We start from the raw sequence: 21,796 nt of genomic DNA, 5'->3' as shown, positions 1-21,796 counted from the left end.
TGGCCTACTGCAATTTTCAAATCGCAGGAGGCGCAATATAATATAAGGCGAAATGTGTGTCAAAATACCATTTTAAATTAAATATTGTCGTGCTGCAGAGATGTCCTGGCCTACACATCATATTCTACAGACTACAGAAAACATCTTTGTTTGGTACAGATCCCCGCAAAAATCACACCATAATCATTTTAATGTTTTTCAGTGAAAATGAGAATAATGATGTAAAAATTATCATTCGCAAATCATATCGTAATTGCAATATCAGTCAAAATAATCGCAATTAGATATTTTTTCAAAATCGTTCAGCCCTACTATATATATAATATAACAGTGAGGGGAATATGAGAACCAAGCTTGTCTCAATTTTGAGACGAGCTAAATTCAACTAGACTTTTGCCCAGGTCAAACCTGAAGCAAGCAAGTAACAGCTTGTACTGACCTCTTTGACATCAGGGATGTGCAGTGCTTTGCCAAAAGTGTCTATTCAGTAAGCCAGTGAATCAGGTATGCAAAAAATATTTTACTTGACTGTTCTAAGAATACTCCTGCTGAAGATTTTTCAGGGTTTTTGGATAATGCTGTGGAAAACTGAGGTCGGGCAGAGCTAAAATTAGAGCAACTATTACTCTGCCCACGTAGAGAGCTGCGTAGTGCAGCTATACAGTGGTGCTAGACTGCACACACAGATATATATTTGGAAAAATATAGCAAATACAAGTGTGTGTGTGTGTGTGTTTTCCCATCGTCATGCCCAGACCATTGAGCTGTTGATTTTGGCTGCAGGAGTGTTACATGCTTTTCATCCTGTCAGGTCTATGGCGACCAGAGTTGCAGCTCAAATCTTTTCAAAATAAAATGCCTTCCAGCCATAGGGGTTAAAAATAAAGCCACGTGGTTGCAGTAATTACATGGATGGCACAATAATGGGTGAGAAGTGAGAATTTATTTATTTATTTATTTTTTTAATCATAAGGAGAATTTGAGAAGACTTGACCTGACCAGCTACCTGTCTTTTAGTTTGGGCTTCAGTCAGGTCACTTCCTCCTGGTAATCTGACATAGAAGACATAAAGGCGTCGTCTATGTTTCTCTCTCTCTTACACTCTTTCTCAGTTTCGCTCTGTCTCTATCTGTGTTTATGCCTCTCTCTGATTGAATGTGATATGCAGTAGTGGTAGAGTGGGAACAGAAGGAATTACACACACACACACACACATACACAGGTTGTGAACCAGATGCCTTACATGTGACGTCAAAAGCCACTTTCTGTGAGGAACAGCTTTTAGCAATCAGTGGTTTGTGTGCCCTGAAATAAAGGCACATAAAATTATGAATATGTATGTACTGTATGTATGTGTGTGTGTGGCCTGTGCCACTACTTACAGTAATAGGGATGTTAGTGTGGCTGCCTGGTACTGGAAAAAACTTGGTGTGGTGAAGAAGTTAGTTATAACACAAAAGTCTGATGCAAAAAGAGGTGGTGGTTTTTATTTTAAAAAAAATTAGGATACAAAAAATAAAGAAACATAAAGATGAAGTCCAGATATAACTAACAGACTCGGAGCATAAAATACCATTTACACAGGTAAATACAGGGTAGGCTATGCGATAGGAGGTATTGTAAGTATTCATAAAATGTATGATTGGAGAATAAGATTTTAAACACTACTATTATATCTGATGACTATTCAAAAGTAAAGCACTTAACACATAGTCACCCTCCTATGTGGGCATTTTAATTGCCACATCACTGTAGGCTTCAATGAGGGTACCTCCCTTATTCGTTGCCCTGGTCTCTCCATAAATACAGGTATGGGGCCACACACATTCTCTTTCACTGTAGCCAGCGCAACAAGCTGGTGAGACACCAACATCGCTGTAAGTATTACATAATGTTAAAGTCAGGAACATAGCCATGGATATGAAAATAATAAAACTGCAATATAATTCCACTAGGCCTACTAATAAAGTTACTATGTGAATTGGGCATGAGTGTGATCATAACACGACAAACAGAAAAAGAGGGCAGAAAGGGTTTTACAGCTGATAGTACAATAAATGCAAAGGACCCAGAATAATTGTATTGCTACATTCAGTTTATCTTGTTTTATTAGTTATAAACTGGCAAACTTTTCCATTATCTTAACAGAAAAACATACTGAGTGTTTGTAAAGTGATGATTCATACAGGCAATGTGAAGAGATTTAGATGGACTATATTGCCCTCAATATGATGAATGGCTGGGACAGACAATGTGACTGAACAGAGGCTATGAGAAATAGTTGAATAGAAATAGTTGAAAATAATGTCACATCCTGACTTTTGCCGAAGAGCCAGTGTCCTCAACTCAACATTTTTATGCTATATTGGAGCCAACGACTCCTTAAGCCAGAGTGTTTCTGTAACTGTTTCTGTAACTTCATCACGATCAGCTTTGCATTAGCCAAGTTGTCTGTTAGCTACTAACTAGCCAGTTAGCTTGCAGCTTTTCTTTGAATTTGTAGATTAACGCTAACGCTAGCTCATTGGCCTTTCCTTTGCTGTGGTATTTTAAGCTAGGTCTATATGAAGTGTCCTTTAATTAGCTAGCTAGCTAGCTAGTATGAATCCAATTGTCTGTACAACATTAATGAAGTCCAAACCAGATAATTTTGTTGTCTTCACTCTATTTCTTACATTTCTTTAATGGATTTTGCTACTTTCAAGCTGCTTTCCAGTTGTTTCCTGCCTACTTTCATCTGCTGGTTGAGTTAGCTACTTGCAGGGGGAAATAGAGAGCCTAAGTCCCTCCCCTTCCGGTGGACCACCATGGGACCTTATTTCGGAAAAAATATGTACGGTAGTCAACGGCGAGAGACAAATAATTGTTTAATCCCGTTTGAATTGTGCCATGAATTACACATATGATGTTTTGTCAATTTAAAAGATAATTTTGCAAGTCAAGAAAGTCGCAGTTTGTCGTAAAACTGTTGAACTATAAGACTGTAAAAATACGTAATTAGAAAGACTACACACACAAAAGTCGCGCAAGTGACGTAACTTCCTCTCTCCACAAGATACCCAGAGCCGCTGAAGCTAAGTCCCTCTCAGATAGCAGGAGTATTATACACAACCTGGAAGGTAGACAGTAAGAACGGATTTAAACTGGTTTAGGATAGTTTTAGTACAGTGGGGGCTAACGTTAACGATGCCTGTGTGTTTCGTATGTTTCCTTCCATGTTGGTGTTGGTGACGTATATTGTGCGAGACAAGAGATGTAGTTCACTGAGCGGTTTCACACAAAACTAAACGTTACTTTACTGTTTTACGACAAACTGTGACTTTCTTGACTTGCAAAATTATCTTTTAAATTAACAAAACATCATATGTGTAATTCATGGCACAATTCAAACGGGATCAAACAATTATTTGTCTCTCGGCGTTGACTACCGTACATATTTTTTCCAAAATAAGGTCCCATGGGGGACAGCGGAAGGGGAGGGACTTAGGCTCTCTATGCCAATGCATGATGATGTAATAACTACAGAAACACTCTGATTGGCTGAGGGAGTTGTGCTCCTATGTTGAGTTGAAGCCAGCGGCGACTTGGGAAATATGAACTGGGATCAAGCCGCTGACAATATTGGCAAAATTATAAATCAATGTGGCTTCAAAATGCTGCTTAAATGGTTTATTCTTACCAAGACAAATACAACCTCATGACATATTTGTTTTACAGTCATTGTGCTTCATGGAAGTGACATGTGACTTTCATGAGTATCCTAAGTTGGAAACAAGTGAGTGATTGTGGAGGATTCTCCCCATGTTTAGAGATAAGGGGTGAAGGATGGCTTTTGATTGTGGGCCGTTAGAGGCGCATTTTGTTGCACTTGAATAGTCCACTGGTGTTCAAATGGTAACCCAGGGGTCCCTGAGGGTGTTCTAGGGGGTCACTCTAATTGAATTCACTAGAAATTATCTATTGTAATCCCAGGTTTCACTCTCACCACTAGTATCTCCCCATGTTCACTGTAGTGTGCATGTGTACATGGGGAGTTATGGCACAGTTCTAAAACTCAATATGAAATCACAACAAAAATCTTCCCATATGGGTTCCTGGGATTAAATCTAATCAAATGGGGTCTAAGGTGGGTTTGTTTTGGGGTCTGTGGCATGAAAATGTTTGAGAACCATTGGAGTAGTTCATATGATCAGCGCAGACACACACACACACACACACACACACACACACCACACACACACACACACACACACACACACACACACACACACACATACACAGGATGCCTCAGAGTCATGCGTCATCAGCACAGGCATCCTGTTGGCACTCCCAGGGCGGAGGGTCAATACCACTGTCTATGGAATTGTGTGTGTGTGTGTGTGTGTGTGTGTGTGTGTGTGTGTGTGTCTCATAGTCAGAGACATACAGCAACAGACAGAATTATTAGAAGAACCGCATGAAGAATAGAGTTCACCACCTTTTTAGGCTGACATAAACCTTTGAGGTAAATTCATATCATAGTATCAAACTGATGTAATTTATGAGGATAGAACCTATAAATGGGGAAAGCATAAATAAATGCTTTTCTGAAAATATTGTTTTTTGTTCATATTGTTGATTTTTATCAATGGGAGGTCATAGTTTATCATTTTTATTTAACACATTTGGGTGGGCGCCCTAATATCTAGTTGCCTGTCAGAAAACCCTCACAGATGGCTCTACATCTTAGCCCCATGTTCCTCCTGTTCATTAAACATGTTTGGAGCAGATTTTCCCATGTTTCATAAAATCCTCACACATGCAGGGTTGCCCTCTCTCTTTCTGGAAATAATTTTTCAAAGGAAAAAGAATTTGGAGTATGAATCCAGTCTGTAACCACAGGAGAAACTGAGACATGACTACATTTTTCATGCATCCTATTGTTTTTGCCTTTGCTCATGCTTGGGTAAACACTGGGCAACATAGAAAGGGGTTTGGGAGATGGGACTGAGTGTGATATCTGTACACACACACATGCAAACATTCACACACACATACAGCAGCTGTGGTTATATAGCGTATTCTAATGATATCAGGCCACACACACTGGTTATGTTTCCATACCAGAGTAACCTGGCTACTGGTCATACCCTGGTTAAGGTCTCATTCAGGTTAATCTGTTTCTATGAACCTTTGATCCTCTGTGATTGAGTCTCACTGTTACCATGAATAAACCAGTTAACAGAATACCCCCCTCCCCCTTTGACTGAGCAATAGCTTACTTCTAATACAGGAGAAAGAAATCCCAGTAGTAATCTGTTTGATTTTGACGCTCCTGACAAATAACCTGATGTTACAGGGAATTCACATAATTAAGGTATGATCTTACCCAGGTTATTTTAACCCAATTATGAAAACCAGGTTACTTGAGTTAAGAAGTTTAGAAGAGAATTCTCAGTGTTCTCCGAATTCTCCATAGCCATTGACTCTGTTACTCTCTCTTGCAGTGCCACACTCCTCCGACCTGGATTTTTCTACTGTTCAACTACTGTTTTTAACTTATGAAAGTCTGATCCAACTAAAATCTTTATTCAAAAAATATCCCGATAATTAAACCAAATATATCAATGAAATCAACTAAATTCAACAAGTCAACAAATCAGTTTGAAACTTGCTGAATAAGCTAAATTGAACACATGGTTTAAAAAAACAGGGATAGTTTATTAAATTGTGAGCGTATGTTAATTTATTCAAATAAAAAAAGTAATGGTACGAATGAACCAAAATGAGATAATATGTCTTGTGCACTTGAATTAAGCAAAACGAGGACATGGGCTCATTCTCAGTTTGTGTTCTTGTGCATTGTGTTCTTCCATGATGCGTTTGATGTAATATCTAATCTCATGTAGCCACACCTGTGTGTTAAACTAAGTCAAGAGGACTTCTCGTCAGAATATGTTGGATAACGAGACCTTGCGGAGCCAGAGGCAGCCATTCAATTGGCTCCATTTTTGAAAACATACACCACAGAAACAGCACCTCCGGTTTGTTTTTCTGTCCAGATAGAAACAATTTTCTGTTTTTAGTTTAGCTACGCTAACGATAAAAACGGATGAAAACTTTGACTTAAGACTTGTTTCTGTTTCTGTATGGTCTTGACATCGAGTCGATGAAGCATTGACAGCTTCTTAGCTTTAATACTCTGCTCTAAAACAGCAACAAGTTCATGCCCCCTCTCTGGGGGTTGTAAAATGGCATTCTGGGAAATACGCAATCACTAACTGAAGTAGACAAGGCAGGTTGAGTGAAAGTGGGCACACCAAAAAAGTAAATTGCAACACCTCACATCACAAAAGCCCTGACCTCAACCCCATCGAACACCTTTGGGATGAATTGGAACGCCGACTGCAAGCCAGGCCAGACGGCCAACATCAGCGCCCGACCTCACTGATGCTCTTGTGGCTGAATGGAAGCAAATCCCTGCAGCAACATTTCGACATCTAGTGGAAAGCCTTCCCAGAAGAGTGGCAGCTGTTATAGCAGCAAAGGGGTGACCAATTCCACATTAATGCCCATGATTTTGGACTGAGATGTTCTAAGAGCAGATGTCCACTTACTTTTGGCCATAGTGTATGTAGAGAACATTCAGTGAAATTATATATTTCTTTTTCTCTTTCTGATAGTGAAAGCTGTCAACAGATGTGAAAATGCCAAACTTTCAGAGCATCGTGAGCCTCAGATGGATTTACCAGCTTATTGTGTGGCATCAAAGGCATCACATGTGGCCTTCCACACTGCTGCCAGCTGGTTCTGGTTTTAACATGACGTCACAATAAAAAAGTTGGTTGAAGGGCCATTTTTAGAGTTCAGCAGACACACACACACACACACACACACACACACACACACACACACACACAAACACACACTACCTACGCATTTTTGCCAAGTAAGCCATAGCACCACCCTATCCCTGTGGTGTGTGTGTGGTTGTATGTAAGTCACACACTGAGGTCTATGGATGTCTGAGAGAAGCAAACCAGCTACAACAGCTGTAAAACTGTTGTTGCCGCTCTCAATGCTCATTTCCACACTAAAAATAAGTCCAGCCACTGCAACACACGGATACAGAAAAAGTCCAGCCCAGTGAAATAACATTGCCCCTGGAAACTCAGATAGTCTCATTTCTTTTCTTTTTTTTTTTAATTCAACAGGCAGGGAGAGGCGGGGGTGGCCATTAGGGCAACAAGGTTAACCTACACCCAGTTAACTTTCACCTATATGCCCTTTTCTCAGTAGAAATTGTGAGAAGAGTCCTTGGACAGAGTCTGAAGCCAAACCACGCCAAGCCAAGTAGAAGCAGTCTGCTACTGAGAGACTGAAGAAGGAAGCAAAGACACTCCTCTTTTATGTGGAAACTTAAAAAAGCTGTCTTAAAAAGTGCGTTAAAAAAGCTGTCTAACCCTGTCTCTGGAACCAACTCCCTCTTACAATTAGGGAAGCTAATTCTGTAGATATCTTCAAATCCAAACTCAAAACCTATTTATTCTCACTGTCATACGACCTACCATAGCACCGTCTAGCTTGGGACCGACACAGTCTGTTCTACTTTAGCTTAAAACGTGTGTACATGGTGATATGTCTACCTGAGTATGTGTGTCTGTGTATGTTTTAAGTTTTTCTTGATTTTAGTGACATCTTTGGTTTAAAGCAGTCATTACTTTGGTGTTTTGCACTCCATGTACGCACTGACATAACATACTGCAATAATAAAGACACTGTGTAGACTGTGGCTTTTTATATTTCTTCTACCTTCTTATATTTTTTCCAATCCGCTGTTGCTTCTTATGTAAACATAAAACACATAATGTCCTGTGCAGCAGATAATTTTTCCCAGGAAAGAGGTACCGACTCATAGGTGTTTAGAACAGCAAATGTAAAAGCTTTCATTAACTAGCTATGGGTTGAATCAATATTGTATGGTATCAATTGGTGATAAAGAGAAAACTGACATTTGTTTATATGAAAAGGTTGCGGATTATTACTTTAAAGGATCTTGATGATCTTAAATCTTGATGACTTTGGCGACCCTTTGGGTCTCTAAGTAGTATGCTAGTGTTTTACATCACTGTCGCAAAGACGACCATTTGTTCTCCCCCTTTGCAGAGAGAATGAATGTATACAGAAGAGAGGATGTGAAATTGTTCTCGTGAAAACTGGATAATGGAACTGGAATAAACTTGTTTAAGAGTTGTCGAGTTATTTTTCCAACGCACAGTATGTATTCATCAGGAGCCACATTCAGGTCAGTCAATCAGTCAGTCAATCAGTCAGTGAAACGGCGCTCCCTCACCTCATACTGAGTGATGCTTGCTTGCCCGATGTTAGCATCACAATGTGTGTGTTTGTAACTGTAGTGGCTTATGGGTGACCAAAAATATTGCTGCCGGTGAATATTTTAGTAACTAGATTGAGCTAGCAAAGCAATTTTGCGGAACAGATGTGGAATTCATTATGTTTGGGCAATGCTAACTAATGGCGCATTTTGGCTAACAGGCTGCTATGATACTGAAAGACAGCTAACCTACTGTAGCGTAGCAAGAGAGTATGTGGTTATCCTGATTATTCCAGGATATTCTGGCACCAGTAACTGACTATACCAACAGTTGTACCTGCATACCTAGCAAGACGGCGTGGGACTGTACAGCATCTGTACTTATATTTGATCATGTACGAACAAGTACAGCAGTTCAAAGTGAGTCTTCTTTCTGTTTTGGTTGAGGCTCTATCTTTGTACTGTAAATCAATCCTGCAAATATTGCGGGAAATCATACCCTGGGACAAATAGAATAGAGCCACACAGAATTGACCAGTTTACACCACAATGGTCTCAGTTTTCTACAGTGATTACTATGCTAACAAGATTAATTTGAGAATGATATATTATGGTAAATATTCTACACGTAGGAGCTTTAAATCACGTCCTGTTGAGCCAAATGAGACCTTCTTGATGCCCATTAAAGAAAAGGCGGAAATATGCTTAACCACCCAAGGAAATCATCAGAAAGGTGATGCTGTGGCAGTTCAGGCCTTAACATAGATGAGGCAAACTAATAGAAATATTGTTCATGTATTGAGAAAAATACAAGTTAATGCATTATGTCCCACACGAGTGGTAATACAAAAAACATGGGAAAATGAATCAGATGCAGAGAGGTGAGATGGAGTGATACAATAAAGTATACTATATAAAAAAAGAGTACTCCTAATTATCAGGCCCCCGTTAATTTCTGACCCTGCAAAGTCTCGTCTTTCTCATCCTTCTCGCAGTGGAGTGAACTCTCCTTCAACTGACAGAAACCATTTTGCGATCATCAAGTCGACTTCTCATGGCACCTTTGGCACCGTGTTTAGCTTGTGGTTTCCCTCTGGGCGGTACAACACTTTAAAGCTCTGACACAGATGAAAATCCATGTGGAAGTCTGGCCCTGTTTGGGCTGCATCCATCCTTGACTGTGAAGAACGAAACCAACTGCTAAAACATTCATTTGAGACAAGTTGATCTTGATTAGATAAACTAAACTCCTGTTCTGGTAGTTTTCACCCCCTCACCCCGGGCGTCTGCCCTGTTCACATTAATATATGGTGAAGGTACTTTTCCTCACAAAAAGGGAGGAGGGCTTTTATTCAACAGTTTTAGTGGTGGTCTGTGCATTTTTACAGCTCCCTGATAAAAACGAGTTGTTAAATAAAAAAATAAATAAAAAGATGAATTAGCTATGGATGAAAGTTAGACACCCCCCCCCCCCCCCACCCCCATCCCCACCCCCCTCTCCGTCCTTTTCTCCCTCTCTCTCTCTCTCTCTAGCTCTCTCGGCCACATGTGGTCCTCAGGCTGCAGCTCAGTTCTCTCCAGACATGTGGTTTGATTTAGCGCTGTGGAAAGGTTAAATAGGAAACTTGGAGACGCGAAAAAGAGCTGTGTCCTTTCATATTATGAAATTTCACTGCGTCTCTCGGAAGCCTTTATCAGACCCATGCTACACTTTAGACCTGCATACTTCCAGAACCCTATCTCCCTCCTATATCTTGATCATGTCATGGTTTATGTGGTGTTCATAAGGCCTTGCCAGCATGAGCTGGACAGAGTTTAGCTCTATTTTGAGCACATGATGCAATCCTCCATAAACGTTACAATAGTTCCTCAACCTGACGCTGACACAATAGAAAAGACAGTGGACTGCTGCAATGGAATTTAGATTCTGTTCTATTCTCAACTATTCTAGACACATACACACACTTAACCCATAAGGTTACATTCCCAAAGAAGCAAATTTTGAGAGCAGAGCAATAGAAATCACCATTCATACCTACCTATTATCTTTACCCTAAGGTGTAGGCTTTTCAACTTTGGGGGAGACACACTCTGGATCAAACCCTGAGCAACAAATCACACTGACATACTATGAGCATAAGAGTGCAGGTATGAGTGAGAGTGAGGAGACTTATTGGTAAATGTGAAATACAGTACATTGCTAAACTGAACCCCTGATCTGAAGGGCAAATATTAATCAAAATATGAAACATGGCAGTCTAATTTACTGTCAAAATGCCTTTAAAGGCGTTAAGTTAGTTTCAAACAACTAGAAGGGCTCCATATTTTAAAAGGGGAAGGATATTTGTGCTTGTGACCAAAACCAATCCAAAATGTGCTTCAGTAAAACTCGTGTGCATCTAAAAAAAGAGTGAGCATCAGTGTGTTGAGCTTGACTGTAGCTCTACAGTGAAGGAACTGATCAATCGGGATGATGTAAAATGATGAGAAAATAGGGTCCAATTTGAAGATGGTTGGAATGGAAATGACTTGGAATTGTTGGAATGTTTTTTAACACTGTTGTGTTGCCTTTTTCTAGATCATGTAAAGTTTTTACCACGTGTTGAAAAACTACACGGAGCCATGGCTCAATTCATCATTCATTCATATCATTTAACCAACGTTGAAAGATTCAACCATGCATATGGGGCCAACAGACCACACAACTATAATGAAGACAAGAGAATGGCCAACTGGAATGAAACAGATCAGTCAGATAATTAAGAAAGAAAAATCTTTATTGGTTAAAATAGCTTTTCACAGATACAATTAATGAGTTTTTATTTTGCTATCATGCACTTACACACTGTACAACAGTGGATCCCCATGGATTGGCATCGTCTGACCAACTGCAACAAATGAATACTCCTGTTCTGTGAATGGAAGACATCTATCATCCAGCCCTTCAATGAAACCAGCAGTCAAACGAAAGCACTGTTTGAATGAATGCACTGTAGTGATTTCTGGGTTGTAAAATAAATTAGTAACATGTATATCAGAAAACACTTGCCACTTATTTTTGCATCATATTACACCCCTATCATCAAGATCTCAGTGCAAATACCATTGTAGCTGAAAAATCCATGAAAAATGTAAGTACCGACATACTATGATGCAAAATTGAAAAGAATTTAAAAAAAAAAAAAGAAAACAAAAATACAAATAAACATAAAAGGCCCAAATTGAGATTCATTCTAGTGTTTGGTAGTTGTGGAGCTACATTGGCATATACCTTTTTAATATAATTGACTAAATATTAGTCCAGATCTATAAGCAGTCTTCTAAAAACTCACATTTTTATTGTGACACAGTTAGCTTGATTTACAGTACTAAATATCTATTTCTCAAGCAGCAATGATTACATTGAGTTTGAAAAACAAAACAATACGAACAGAACAAAAAAATCATTCACTCAAATAGGTAAAACACAAATAATAATCATTCTACTGCCTTCCTCTATCACCCACAAAAGAAGAAAAAAGAGAACACACTCGTTTTTTGAATGGAAAAAAAGGCCTTTTTTTCTGGGACCCAGATAAAAGCAGATAAAAGGTTGCCGTGTGATTGGTCCTACAGCAGCCTGAAACCTCTACCCCTGCCCCTCCCCTACCCCCACCTCCACCCCCACCCCAGAAAAGACAAATAAAACCACAAAATGAAAACATAAACTGACACCACATAAATTCAAAGTTTATCAGGAAACAACAGTCCACAGTAAGTGAAAAAAGTTGAAAGATTCTTACTTTAAGAAAAAAATGCTATCTTATTTTACTGTCAATAAATATGCAGTTTTTTGGGGAGTGCCTTGACATCTTTTCTGTGAATAAGAGACAATGGATAGTAGTCAAATTTTACTCTTAGTGGTGGGTGTCCTGCAGATGCCAAGCAATAAATAAATACTTATTGAAACTGATATTGGGCATTCTCCTCAAAACCCTGTTTTACTATAAGTCATATGCAGAGGATGGTAATAGGAGGATCCAAGTGGTTAACACTTAACATAAAGTTGCTCTTTGTCTATGCAATGACACTGGAAAAAAAGAAAAGAAAAATGCCTCTGTTGTGACTATTCAGAAACTGAAATGTGATTATATATGGGAACTGGGATTAGATAGTTATGATGTAAGTGGAAATAGAAAAAGTTGTATAAATAATGCTGATTGACAGATAAATTCAGCTTTATTTCACAAGCACAAGAGCGACTCAATGCAAAGTGTGGCCAACAAGTCTATCGGAAACATATCGGAAATACATTGAAGTGCAATATTTCTAAACATGGAATGTTGTATCATTGAGTGTGTGTGTGTGTGTGTGTGTGCGTGTGTGTGTGAGTGTGTGTGTGTGTGTTGTGTGTGTGACTGTAATTTAACCTTGGCAACTCAAAACCAAATCAATCACTTTCACCAATGTGGCCCTCTGCTCTTAAACTGAAAATCAGGGAGTGTTTTAAGGACCGTTACTGTTAGAAAGACTCTTACACCATTCCTGTAGCTGTTGTTCTGTTCTGTTAAAGCTGGGTTAGCTCCACTAATAAATTTCAGTAAAGTTCATCAAAATAAAAACATTTTGTAGTACCTTCGACAGTGTTAAGTAACATTTTTAATGTCTCTTTTATCGACTAAGAGTCTCTAGGTTGAAGACAGTGATTGAGGTTAGCCCCGACTCCTCTATGAGAACTTTCCCCAAGTACTTCCTGATTCTCTGGCTGTGGCCACACCTCCTGTCAGCCAGGTGAGCAGGAGCTAGGTAGAGGCGGGAAGGGGAGGAAGCAGGGCTAGACGTCCAGGTCGTCTGGCCGGGCTCGGCTGCTTATGCGGCTGCTGGCCCGGCTACAAGGCCTAGCGTCCATCAGCGCCAGCGGCTGCAACTCGTGTCCCGCCGATGACGAGGACAATTTCTTGTGCTCGTGGGTATCATCGGGGAAGTCAAAGGCTTGTGCGTGGGAGTTTGAAATAGTGCTGCCTCCGCCATTCTGGCCGAGCCGGTTCTGCTCTGTGGAATAGTTGGCCCAGTTCTGCTCATTGGCTTGCTTGTTGTAATTACGGCACGAGCCGGTCCCCCGTTCCCCTGTGGCGAGCTTGTAGCCTGGCGGAGACATTGGTGAGAGCGGGGCAGTCGGGGAGGAGCAGCCGTTATAGTAAGCATACTTGGTGGTGGACAGATCTTTAGGAGTGGGGCTCAGGGTGCCTCCGCTGGGGTAGAGCGTTGGCTGCTGTTTGCCCTTCACACGGTCCTTGATCCTCTTAAAAAAGACGTAGAAGAGCTCGATGATATTGAGGAGCAGGGAGACCAGCGAGACCACCAGCATGAAAATGATAAAGACGGTCTTCTCTGTGGGACGAGACAAGAAACAGTCCACCCTGTGTGGGCAGGGTGACCTCTCACAGGTGTAGACCGCGGACAGGCTGAAGCCATACATGTACCACTGGATAACCAGGAAGCCCACCTCAAAGATAGACTTGAAGAAGATGCTGACGATGTAGGTTCTGAGAAGGGCGCCCTTCATTTTCACCTTGCCATGCTCCTCAAGCCCGTGCTTAAGCTTCTTCATCTCGATTTTCTTCAGCGGGATGTCCACATCACCTCCATCGTTTTGCACGGCTTTGAGCTCCTCTTCCTTCCTGTTCAGCTTCTGCTCCTTCCTCATTAGGTAGAAGACATGAGCCAGGTAGAGGAGGGTGGGCGTGGAGACGAAGATGATCTGGAGGACCCAGAAGCGAACATGGGAGATGGGGAAGGACTTGTCGTAGCAGACGTTCTCACAACCAGGCTGCTGGGTGTTGCATTTGAAGGCGGACTGCTCGTCTCCCCAGGCTGATTCCACAGCAGTACCCAAGACCAGGATCCTGAAGATGAAGAGGACCGACAGCCAGATCTTTCCTCCAGCGGTGGAGTAGGCCTGGACCTTGTCCAGCAGACGACCCAGAGCGCTCCAGTCACCCATTCTCAGGGAGCGTTAACTGGAGAAACAGGAGAAAGAAAAGGGAAATGTTGTTGGGACTTGAATATTGTTCGAAAAAACTGAAATAAATGTGTCGACAACATCATATCTGGTAAAGAAAAATGTAAGGAAAGAAGATGAGTGATCAGCAATCATCCAATCAATGTCAGAATGAAGTGACACTGTGGGCCTATTAGATAAAACATATTGGGTCAACTATATCTACACAGCTACTGTGTAATGTATGCTAATAAAATATACCCCAACCAGTAGTTTTAATTTTTGCAGGAAAGATAAACATCCTTGGTTTTCCTGTTAGGTGGTATTTTTGGCTACATAATGTGATAAAACACACTCGTTATTGGAGGAGACAGCATTACAACTGGAGATTTCATGACGCAAAACGCAAACTAATCCAATTACTGAGAGTGGGGAAAGAAAAACAGATTTTGGTCAATCTATGCAAGACTGTGCGTCTAGGAAGACTCCATTTCTTATGCCCACTTTAAAACAAGGCAAGGATATCAAAAGATGAAATGTTTTTTATTTCAAAAAAATGTACAAATCTGGCTCTAAATCTGGCTCATCAGGTAAAGAACACCTTGAACACTCTGCATGTTCATTAAAATGCTGCGGTAATAGTTATAAAAGTGTGTTGGATAAAAGTGGTATGAGAGGTTTAAGAAACACTGACATACACCAAGATTTTGAATCCCTTTCATCAGCAAGACTATAAAATCCTGCACCCGCGAGCTGGTTTTCATCAGCCCATTGTTTGTTAACAACTCCAATAAACAGAGAAGAATGCAGAAATAAAGGATGTGGAGGGAAAATTAAAGATATCAAATGCTATGTTTGTGAGTGTTTAAATGCATAGTTTTGGCCTTGTGTGGTGCTAAAAACATCTAAAAAGAAAGTAAATTGCTCTCTTGGTGCAAAACAGACCTCTCTCAATTCCAAGTACAGTCACTCACTTGGTTCACTTTCCCTGAAGAAGGCCACACTTCAGTCACATGAGTAGACTCTGTACTTTTCAATCGAGACTAAGGTGCAGACCAAACATTTTAGGAGTCACATTTGTTCTCAGACAAACAAAAGACGACACTGAAGTTTTCCCAAAACCTCCAGCTGGAGCAGCAGATATTGCCTTGAAGTCTACAAGGTCAAAGGGGAATAACTGCTAACTATGGGACTGTACAGCTGCTGGACCAGTTTAAAGAACATTGTATCCCAAAGTTTACACACATTAACAAGTCATTATAAGTTACAGTGGAGTCTTTAACTCCTACTCCCATTTCTCAATATTGTCATTGTCCGTAAACTGAAGAAAAATGAAGGGAGCCTCTAACTATCTATGTTTCACCTCCCTCCCAAATTTGACATTCAATTGCATGTCTTTGATCTTTGTAAGTACAAGTTCTCTATTGTTTTCCTTCTCTGTGAACCACGTAGAGTGAAGGGAGCTTGTGCATATTGTAAACTAAATAGATGAGGTATAGAAGACACAAAGCTGGTCCATCTGCAGAACGGGGGCTCCGTTGCGTCTGCTGGGCAGCAATGCAAAAGGCTTCAGCAAATGCTACAAGATTTATTGAACACCGTCCTTAGCCAAGCTGTTCAGAATAGGGTTGCTGGAAAAAAACAAAAGCCACTGCTGTGCGACTCTATACCCAATCTGATAAATGTGTGTGGTAGAAAAGTCACTGGAGCTAAATCTGGTCCGAAAATCTTGTGGTGAGCTTCTTTCCTTATTTACTTACAAAGAAGCAATGGAGAGCTGTAGAACAGTTGCTCTGGGTAAAAGCAGCCCATTAAATCGTCTGGGATCAGCTTAGTTCCTATCAACAGTTTAGTCTTGACCGAGGTGACAAAATATGAATTCAGCCCAGAGTCCAAAAGATCTGTATTTCATAGAACACTCAACAGATTACACCCTGGTTTCCCCAAAAGCATCTACTCACAGTAAAATCATGTTTGTTTAATTGACCTCCAATGGACCTGAGGCAAACTGATCTGTACTGATTTGTCTCTGTGCTTCAGTCTACACCAGTGGTTCTCAAATTGAGGTCCAGGGTCCCAATTAGAGACTGTATAAGAATGACTATTCTAATGCTAGGTTTCACTCTGGAGTGAAACCTAGCATTAAAATAGACTAAAATAGTATGCATACAGAGTAGACAATCCAGTACTGAATCAGCAACAACAAGAATTTTCCCTTCCCTCAGACAAAATCTTATCAAACTGATACTGAGTGACATGAAAATGTTTGAGAACCCCTGGTCTACGGCACTGTGCTCTTCCTCTGATTGTGAAAACCAGTGCCCCTGTTGGTCAAAACTAACCATGAGTGTCTCCCATACATGCAACATAGATGCATTAGTCTTATAAATGCACAAAATACAACTACCACTGCTGACATAACACACGCAATACAAGGAACTGGCACAAATTAAATAAACAGTGGTCCCTGGTTAGTTATATTCAGTACAGATATCAAACTTTGTGTTAGAGCAGTGGTTGTCAAAGTTGGGTCAGGGGACACCAGGGGTCCTCGAGAATGTCCCCAGTGGGTCCCCAGAAAAATGAGGAATAGTTTAATTTCACTATAATTGAATTCACTAGAAATTAGAGATTGTTTAAGAATGTCTGTTGTAATCCCAGGTTTCACTCTCATTACTATTATCTCACAATGAACAGTGTAGACAGTTCTAAAATTCAGTAGTCAGAACTCTCATATGTGTTCCTGGGATTAAATCTGATCAAATGGGGTCTGTGGTCTAATGAGGGTCTAATTTGGGGAGAGCTACCACAATATTAGAGTAGACCTTTAGGAAACATCTCATGAAGAAGAAAGAAAATCCTGTGTGAATGTAAAATATATATGAACACACTTTAATAGGCCTACCATGGAAATACAGAGAGCAGGCATTATCTCTGCCTTCCCTTGATAAGGCAGTTGCTATGTATAAGTAGGGACCTTCAGTCTAATCCACATGATACCAAACTAACAGCATGTGCCCTCACTTATCTTATAATAAACAACATACACTGTATCTTATGCCTGGAGACTATGTAGCCTATTCACTGTCATAGAAATCACCCTCAGTATGTAAATCTTCAACCTTCAAAAGAGTAAAAAAAAACTGAGGTATTGATCCAAAATCGATCACCGGGGAGAACTTTAACCCAAACGGGGGGAATGGAGATTTTGAATCAGACCCAGAAAGTCCCGCCAGTTTCTACATGAGTGAATTTGTCTGGTGGAAAATAACTAAGACAGAGCAGGAACAATAGACTGGCCCCCTCCAATACAATGACCCCCACATCAAATTTTAGCGACATTCACATAGAGAAGCTTTGAAATGTCACTGAAAACACTGATTAGTTGTTATTAATGAAAAGTCACATAAAAAAAAAACATTCCCAAACCACAGAGGTTCTTGTGCAGGTAAATTTACCTGGTTTTAAAAACATAAATCCTCTCCTTTGATTTCTAGTGCCATGAGGCTACTGGATAGTGAATAGTGATTTTTATTTGTTTTTTTACAGTGTAGTTATTGGGTTTTGGGACTTTCTGTTGAATATCAAAACCCAATATCTCCTTCATGGCCAGAAGATTTAAAAGTCCAGAGGACAGAGAGGAGTTGTACCACAAGAGTCATGTTGTAGGCTACCATAAAATAAAACCATCAGTATAATATATTCAAACGGAAAGGTTTGGATAGAAAAAAAACCATAATGTGCATATGATTTGGAGACGCTCAATTTCGCCTGGTTTGATCAATGAAGCGAAAATTAATTCCAATAAATGAAAAAGGCGCGTCTGTCTCCTTCACTGCCGTTTATCACATGTTGCTCTCAGTAGATTTAAGCCTCGGGTTATTTTCCTGGACCATACATTTAACGGGAAAAAGTTTAAGGCAGTCATTCAGTTAGAAGAAGAGAGGAAAAAAAAGAAAGCAGAGAAACAGACAAGGACGGAGTTTTCCTTGGATGAAGGGAAATCCTGGGCAAAAAAAACAGTTTCAGAGAAGTGGATAAATTCAGAAAATAGAACATTATGAGAAAACTAACAGTGTTCGTCTCCTCATTTACACTGTGTCCCGTTTGGGAGCGCACCAGAGTTTCTCGGGCTATTTCTAACAGGAGTGACGACAGTGGGGGGGGGGAAGTTTCTTCATCCAGACTCTTTCAAGAAAATAAAAGGTGAATTTCGTTCATAGCTTACCTGGAAAAGTTACAGAAAGCTAGAAGAGAGCCCGGAGGGACTTTCTCCGTCACTCCTTGAAATCTCAATCTCTGGCTGGCTTGAAATCCAAGTTTGGGACCAGGAGGGAAACTGATTCCAACTTGTCAAACTTCCCTTATAAGAGTCCCGTCAGAGAAGTTGGGAGTCACCTGATCCCCTACGTCAAGACTGGAGCTCATGTCTGCTGGATGGATGGAGAGAAAAGGCTCAAGTTTGTTAGAAAAACAACCACGGTGTGCGGGGAGCGTTATTATAGTGCGGGGATCACGCAGAATAGACGCAGCCTATGATTAGAGAAAATCATTTAAAACGCGAAAACAAAGATGGACAATGGATTCCCAGGCTTTTCTCAAGAACACGCATAGATATCTTACATTTAAATGATAGGCCAGGCATTTCGGCCTGCATTGGCTTTTGCCTGTTTTCCTCAAATTTTGTCATAGATATTAGTAATTTAAGAAACAGTTTACCTGAATTTATATTAGGCTATCAGATTATAATCGCATTAGCCGCAGAGATACATTTTTCCTACAATAATTATATTATCAGACAAGCACCAGAAAATTACATTCAATTTAATATTAACTGCCATTAACTGTACAGTTGACCCATAAAGTATTCAACCCCCTACATTTTTAAACACACGTGTTTATTACAGGCTATCATGTTCTGATTATAATTATTTGAATGTGCTCACTGTGTGATTGCGCTTATCATGCCTTATAGTGTCTTATCATGCTGTATGATGCCTTATAGTATCTTATGATGCCTTATAATTATGATTCCTTATACTGTCTTATGATGCCCTATAGTGTCTTATGATGTCTTATAATGTCTTATATTGCTCTTATGATGCCGTCTAGTGTCTTATTATGCATTACAATTCTGATTCCTTATACTGTTATGATGCCCTAGTGTCTTATTATGTCTTATAGTGCGCGTGATGCCTTATACTGCTCTTATAATGCCTAACGATGCATTATAATGTATACATTCCTCTGATAATGCCTTATGATGTCTAATGATGTCTTATAATGCCTTTTAATGCGCTCATGATCACGAGCTCAAGTGTAACCAAAACTTCTTGACGGTGAACCGATCCTCTGCATTAGAGCACCCGTTCTCACTGAGAAACCGCTCTAGTCTCCTGTATAGTCATCACCAAGTAAACAGCGCCACCCAGTGATGGAAATAATGTAGTAGTAGTAGTGTGTGAATGGGAAGATCCATAATGCAACATATACAGTGCATCTGCTGTGCCAGTGGTTTAACAAGATAATGTCTGGTGGACAACAGGTGGCATAGTGTTTAAGACGACAAGTCACAATACAACACACACACACACACACACACACGCACACACGCACACATACACACACACACACATACATACACACACAGAGGAAGAGGCTTCATTTTTAAATTTAACCTCCCCTACTACTCTTTGCAGTGTAGTGAAGAACGCTCAAGATAATGCAAAACAGGATAACACAAGAAAAGCTGTATATGACTTAGTCAAATAAACAATGTATATACGCTGCCCGTCAAAAGTTTGGACATACCAGATTTTTCTATATTTTCACTATTTTTGACATTAGAAAATAGTTAAAACATCAAAACTATGAAATAACACAAATGGAATTATGCAGTGACCAAAAAAAGTCAATCTATTCTTCTAAGTAGCGACCCTTTGCCTTGATGGAAAGGCAAAGGCTTTGGAAAGACATTCATTAATAGGCATCAACTTCACTATTTATATTTGTCTAAGAAACAATTTCAAGCATTAAAGCATAAGCCTTTAGATCAATTAAGATAATGAAAAACATAGTACATTCAATCAGGTGTCCCCAAACTTTTGATGGGCAGTGTATGTATGTATGTATGTATGTACTGTATATGTGTGAACGCTTTAGCAAAGAGTGATTTATGATTGCACTGAAAATGAATTCTACAAACTCAAATGTCAAATAAAATAAGTACAAAACTCTTGTGCCTTTTAAAGCACCAATATGTTGAAATGCCATCACTCCACTACCAACTTTCTTTACATTATGACATATTGATTTAAAGGTATTTTCTCTTTTTTGAAATTTGAGTTTTTAACATGAGGATAGACACTTTTTTGATGTCAGAGGCATTAACTTTACTCTGAGATATAATCAATGCAAAGCTATGTCAATATCTGGTCTTCAAACTCTTGAGCTGCCCACATTAAATTCAGAGCTGTAGATCATACATACTCCGGTGAAATATGGTCATACACTCACTGGCCAAAATAATTGGGACACCAGTTTTCCATAAAACATAAAAGAGCTGTCACATGTTTGTTAAGCAAAACCTGTTCTTAATGTGATTATCTACGCTGTTTTGTGACTTTCAATTCATGTGCAACTTTTAGATTATGGCTCAGTTTTTTGATGAGTATGACAATTAATCATAATTGACTGGTATTCATATTATTATCAAATAATAACTTGTACCTTGTACTTGTACTACAGTACTCATGTGTGTTGCTTTTATTGATTCACACCAAGTCAGTACAGTAACGTCAGTTCAGATATGTGTGACCCATATGTTGGTCCACAGGTAGGCAAATTTATCTGATTAGGTTGGGATAGACTAGGTAGGTGTGTGTGTGTGTGTGTGTGTGTGTGTGTGTGTGTGTTAGAGTGTTTCCGACACATGCGACATAAGACATAAATTGTAAGCTGAAATCAAACCCACAACAAGCTGACCAGCAATAAGGGCTGTCCTTGATAATATATTTTATTCAAAAGTTAATAGCTATGAAGCTGCCAATAGCCAATATTTTATGCTTATCTTTAAATGTGACAATTGTTATGCCATAAATTCCATGTATTCAGAGTTTTCCCCAGAAATGTATTCTTGTCAGGGTGAAAAAGCCTCTGAAACAGTATTTAGACCATCACAGGAGACTAAAACTCTTCACTGAAACCCAGACTAATGAAATTCTTTAAGGGTTAGCAGCTCTTTAAGGCAGGATGACCCACCCACCTATGGTAGGGTAAATTCTGGGATACATTAGGTCTAAATGAATAATTAATTTACATAAAACATTACTGAAAAATTAAATAGAATAAACAGGGAGGAACCTCCATCATATCAAAGGTGGTCATGGCCGATATTTAATAAAAGGCCAATATTGGCACCAGACATAATATTATATTCACTGCCGTGCAATTTCTTTCCTGTATTGTCAGTTATACAAACAAATATATTAAGAAGATGGTGT

At 39.7% G+C, this 21,796-nt stretch overlaps 1 protein-coding gene across 1 annotated transcript; it reads right to left on the bottom strand.

The window, feature by feature from the left end:
• Positions 1 to 12,513: 12,513 nt before the first annotated feature.
• On the bottom strand, positions 12,514 to 18,619 carry gja1b (gap junction protein alpha 1b). Its single transcript, XM_071910739.2, has 2 exons — positions 18,523 to 18,619; positions 12,514 to 14,313 (listed from the first exon to the last, which is right to left on the bottom strand). Exon 2 carries the CDS (start codon positions 14,295 to 14,297, stop codon positions 13,128 to 13,130), a length of 1,170 nt encoding a protein of 389 aa, XP_071766840.1. The 5' UTR covers positions 14,298 to 14,313; positions 18,523 to 18,619; the 3' UTR covers positions 12,514 to 13,127.
• Between the last annotated feature and the right edge of the window lie 3,177 nt (positions 18,620 to 21,796).

Source organism: Centroberyx gerrardi, chromosome 18 (assembly GCF_048128805.1).
Source record: "Centroberyx gerrardi isolate f3 chromosome 18, fCenGer3.hap1.cur.20231027, whole genome shotgun sequence".
Taxonomy (NCBI): Eukaryota; Metazoa; Chordata; class Actinopteri; order Beryciformes; family Berycidae; genus Centroberyx; species Centroberyx gerrardi.
Note: the sequence above shows the minus strand (reverse complement) of the source record. Positions and strands in the feature narration are given on the sequence as shown.

What these genes read in the sequence shown, in the direction of transcription:
- gja1b (XM_071910739.2), bottom strand. Translation starts at nt 14,297, where the DNA reads ATGGGTGACTGGAGCGCTCTGGGTCGTCTGCTGGACAAGGTCCAGGCC.